This window comes from Aplysia californica, unplaced genomic scaffold (genome assembly GCF_000002075.1).
Source record: "Aplysia californica isolate F4 #8 unplaced genomic scaffold, AplCal3.0 scaffold00008, whole genome shotgun sequence".
NCBI classification, from domain to species: domain Eukaryota; kingdom Metazoa; phylum Mollusca; class Gastropoda; order Aplysiida; family Aplysiidae; genus Aplysia; species Aplysia californica.
This window is the reverse complement of record NW_004797278.1, coordinates 832,401-837,389: the sequence shown is the minus strand read 5'-3', so window position 1 is coordinate 837,389 and position 4,989 is coordinate 832,401. Positions and strand designations below refer to the sequence as shown.

Sequence of the window (4,989 nt, the reverse complement as noted above, 5' to 3'; positions counted from 1 at the left end):
TGTGTGTGTGTGTGTGTGTGTGTGTGTGTGTGTGTGTGTGTGTGTGTGTGTATTTGTGAGTATGTGTGTATGTGTATATGTCTCTCTCTCCTTCTTTCTCCATCCGTGCGATGACAGGGTTGTGATACATTGTCAGTAAATTGTTGAGAACCTGGGTAGCACTGAAAGTGAGTGGACAGACGAGTTGGTGACACACGGAGGATTGTTGACCACAAGATAGAGAGAATACACAGAGAGAGTGTGCCAGATCCCAGGGTAGCTCATATTGCTCGTAGCGAAGGGTTTTTTTAAATTGTTGTTTTGTTTTGGATTTTTTATAAAGTACTTACACGCCCACAACTGCATACGGCCATTAAACATTTTCAGTTTGTCAGGAATTTTGAATTTTGCCCGGGTGGCGGCCGAATCCTACTCTCATCAACTTTAAGACCGCCAAGGCAACTTAAACGTGCACAACTTGCAAACGGGACCTCCAAGATTTTTCGCCCTCCTTCGAAAAGGCAAGGTGTAGATCTTTTCTACCTTAAGATCAGGTGCGTGGCAGAAAGACAGCAGTAAGAAGGGGCTATGGAGTCGCAGTAGAAATTCTGCAGAAAGAGTCAGGAGGCCAGAGGATTGGGGGGGGGCAAGGGGGGAGGAGGTGGGGACACCAAGTGGAGACGAAAGCAGACTACAGAACATGGTTAGAGAGCAGGAAAGGAGGTGAAAGGAAATAATTTTAGAGAAGAAAATTTCCCGGTGCTGTCAGGTTTAGAACCCGGCACCTATTGAATGAGAAGCGAACACCGTACCTTCTAGATCACGAGATCCCTAGCAGCGAGTGATAACTCTCACCAACAGCGTTCCTCGTGCCCTATAGATTTTCAATATAAATCTGATGTTATGAAAGGTAGCTGTCTTCCCATTATCATTATGAAGGGGAAAGGATTGATGCAACGAATGGTGGACCTAGCAATTCCTTGGACCGTCTCGAAGCATTCATAACGGATGTATTCGACGTCTTTCTGTACATACACTTTGCTTTGGACGTTGCAGTGAAGGGACAAACAGCCGTTGACTTGATTTGCCTGACGTCGTTTTCTGGTTCAGCTATCACGCAACTGAGTGTGTACCATTAAGTTGCGGCTAAAGTTATTCTTTTCAGAAGCAATTAATGCTTCATAGAAAATCCTGTGACTGGCAGATTCACTCCTTCTTACTATCTAAGTCATTTGGAGGAAAACGCAGCATTGTGACATCAGATTGAGATTGATATGCCATCATCATTCCCACAATTTAAGGAAGTCGTCTTTGACAAAGCCATGTAGCGCTTTGTTGCTCTTGGATTAATTAAAGTAGCCGAGAAACTCCCTGTGCATTCCTATGCACTGATCTCTACATATTATGACAAATCCTCAGAAACAGTCCATATTCAATGATTCATCTTCTGTCTTCTATTTCTTAGTCATAACAAAAAATATATTATGTTTTGAGATTTTCATTTCCTTATTTTCAATATGGTCATTTAAAAATTAAACCCCGTGTAATGGCTGCCACATCTAACTGACTTAATAAAAAGTACTCTTGAAGCCAAAGATGTGGCAAAAAAAAGTGGAGTGACAGCGTATACCAGAATTTAGTCAGAAAGCAGAAGGTGGTTGGATCAAGTCTGAAAACTACAGCACATATACTTTTATTGGGTTTCCCTGATCAAGCTGCTCATGCGTGAGGGGAGAAATATACTTAGCGTGAATAAAAACCAGACACATTTTAATTACGTGTTTCATGAAAAGTTGAAAACCCATTGAGCTGAAATTTTCCACACGTGATAGTGAACACTTGACGCTCCTGATCAGCCTGCATTTATGATCAGGTGCCCAGTTAATAAAGCTCAGGTGCTAGTTATCCCACCCCAGGCCATGACAGCACGCCTATCTCCAACTGAACTCACACAACTGTTAGAGAAACATTCATAAATCCTTCTGTAGACACGCTGCCTTCCATCATTGCTTTGCAGTTGGAAACGACACTAATCTGTGAACATCACATTATCCCACTGTCTCAAAATCCATCGTCGGTGCAGGCGGGCCCAGTTGAGTCTGACTCGGCGGTGCCTTGGGAGCAGGCGGATGCGTCGAGTAGGGCGTCTAGGAATGAGACCTTGAGCTCTGAGGCGTCGGCGCACAGTCGGGGCACTTATGGTTTTCCGTCCCGGCCACTCCCTGGCTGTCTTGGTAGCAGGCCGGAAGCGATCTCGTAGGTACATGACCCGAATGTACCAGTCATGGGCTGGTGTTGTGGCTCTAGGACGACCCGTCCGGGGACCATCCTGCACGGATCCAGACGTCTGCAAACGATTCATTAATCGATATATCGTGTCTCTTGTCACATTGAAAGTCCTTGCAACATTCGCTACTGGCGTATTGGCCCTCAGCATACCAACTACCTGATTGCGCTCTTCGTTCGTTGAACGCGGCATGCTGTATCTTTAGATTTAGATCTTTTGAAATAAAACTTTTAACGTTTTATTCTTGGCTACAGATAAAAGATGTGTTAAACCCGTAAAATAAAATTTAAAAAACAAAATGTTCGAGAAAAATGACAAACACGATTTTTAACCAAACAAGACCTCAGCTTTATTTACTGGGCCCCTGATCATAAATGCAGGCTGATCAGGAGCGTCAAGTGTTCACAATCACGTGTGGAAAATTTCAGCTCAATGGGTTTTCAACTTTTCGTGAAACACGCAATTAAAATGTGTCTGGTTTTTATTGACGCTAAGTATATTAGATTCCGTTGTGCAATAAAAAATGCAAGGAAAATCTTTGGTTACTGATCAAGTGCAAGTTTGGAAACACCGCTCTTAAGAGAGTCAAAAAAGATGAAGTCGGTGCCCATAGTAACACTGCTGACAAGCCATCCGCCAGCGCTCAAATCCACGGCGTCAACCAGAGCATTCATATTGCTGACGTCATTGCTCTCTATGCCAAGGTACAGAGTTGGATAAGCTCCGTTATAGCTGGGAATGAAAGAGAAAAATATAAGAAATAATAAAATTGATCATCTATCCATGATTGGAGAAAATGTCAATAACATCAGATATAGTGATTAATATATTATTCTTATTACTTTAGGTGTTTTACGCCTCTTTCGACTCATTAGATCATTTAAGAGGCGGGTTTTCTGACCCTGCCTATCAGGACCAACTATATTGTGGTCAGAAATTCGTGGCACAACTTTTTCAACTATGGAATATAAACTCTCCAGCTTTTGCACAGCGACATGTATCAATTTATCTTAACAGGCTGATATTTTTGTGAGCATGTGTTAGCCCTATTCTAGAAAATTCTTTAATAAATACTAATAAAAAATCTTGGTGGGTGTTTTCAATAGATTTTAAAATGCCGACATTTTTTTTCTACGAGATTACGCTTATTGAACACTTGTTTTGAGAACTTTTAGGGTAAAAAGGTGTTCACTTTAAAATTAATTTCTGGTAACAAGTTGACCACAAAAAAAGTGTTATTGGTGAGCTGTGACGTAGGTCATACGCGTACGCAAAATGTGTGTGAGAAGCGGGAAGTCCTATGAACAATTCCATTTTCCGCGAGAAGGAGATTCGTAGTATTTTATACAAATTTATGAAAAAAACGTTTTTTAGTTTAGCTTCAATTGTTGCGGGAAAATATGATTAGGTTAAGACAAATTGATACAAACTGCTGTGCAAAGTATGGGTGACATCGATTCACCTGTTAAAAAGATATTTGAGGATAAGTTGTGCTACCTCACTATAGGCTGATGGGAATGCAACATCCCAGCAAACTGACTAAGGTACTCGATAAAGATTATCCCCACTCGGGAATCAAAGGCGGGTCTACTGCGTGCGACAGAAAAGCCCCTAACCGTTAGACCACTTACGCCACGGACACAGTATGAATAATTAATGAACATTAAGAAAAGGGCATTTAACTGGTTCTAGATACTGATATGACGGAAAGTAAACGTTGATGTTATTTTAAATGTAAAGAAAATAGAATGCATGGTAATATATTTAAAAGCAGTAAAACCGTATTATTATCTCATGAGCAAATGTGAAATGATCAAACAAGTTCAACAGTTGGAATATCCAGGATGTATCATTAAATGTGTTGCATTAAAGAAATATAAAGGAGAATTTCAATAGCTAAAAACAGTTTCAATAAACCAAGTAAGCTTCTGAAAAAAAAGCCCATCTCAGTGCAAACCAAAATTAAAAGGCTGTTTTTCGATGTGAAATGTTCAAGTGGGAAGCATTGATATAACGTAACGCTGCTGAAACTCTTTCAAAAACTGATATTTTTATTGGGTTAGATAATGTATAGATACAACTTGTAAATTCGGTAAAACAAGTTATGGCTATACGCTTTTGGTTCAGTATTAATGTATTACACATACTATCCGGCTACGGATAGGTATTGAAAAATGAAAAAAGAGTGATATCCTCTAATGCTAAAGGCTGGTGAATCTATTGTGTTAGAGTGGGATTTGAGAAGGTTTTTTATTTTAAAAAAATTGTAGTAGAGGGTTTTACGGCGCTCGCAACTGCATAATAAGGTCATATGAGCGCCATGAGAAGGTTTGTTTTTCATGTCAGATTCAGAGCTGTTGGCCATTCCATTGTTCAGTAGGAGACAGTTCCTAAAATGGTGGTAGTGAATAGTTTCTATTATACATAACTGTCCAGTGTACGGACCAGGAATGCTGATTGCCTTCTGACCTATAACAATATAAATACTGTTGCTTCATAAAATAATCCCAAGTAACGATGTACTCTGCCAATGACATACATAATTTAGTTATCACTACCCCTGGAAACGATATCGGCAACGGTTAAACGTATAAGCAGCTTACTCTTAAGAATTTATAGGCCTACCAGACAAGCTCATGAAATAACAAGCCTGTGTGAACCATCCCAAGAACAGCTTGGTGCCCACACATTCAATAGATAAAAGTCCAGGCGATGCTTCCCGC

The 4,989-nt window shown here is 40.4% G+C and overlaps 1 protein-coding gene across 1 annotated transcript; it reads right to left on the bottom strand.

The window, feature by feature from the left end:
- Window positions 1-2,008: 2,008 nt before the first annotated feature.
- On the bottom strand, window positions 2,009-2,458 carry LOC101854459. The gene has a single exon (XM_005089721.1). It carries the CDS (start codon window positions 2,456-2,458, stop codon window positions 2,009-2,011), a length of 450 nt encoding a protein of 149 aa, XP_005089778.1.
- Between the last annotated feature and the right edge of the window lie 2,531 nt (window positions 2,459-4,989).

What these genes read in the sequence shown, in the direction of transcription:
- LOC101854459 (XM_005089721.1), bottom strand. Translation starts at nt 2,458, where the DNA reads ATGCCGCGTTCAACGAACGAAGAGCGCAATCAGGTAGTTGGTATGCTG.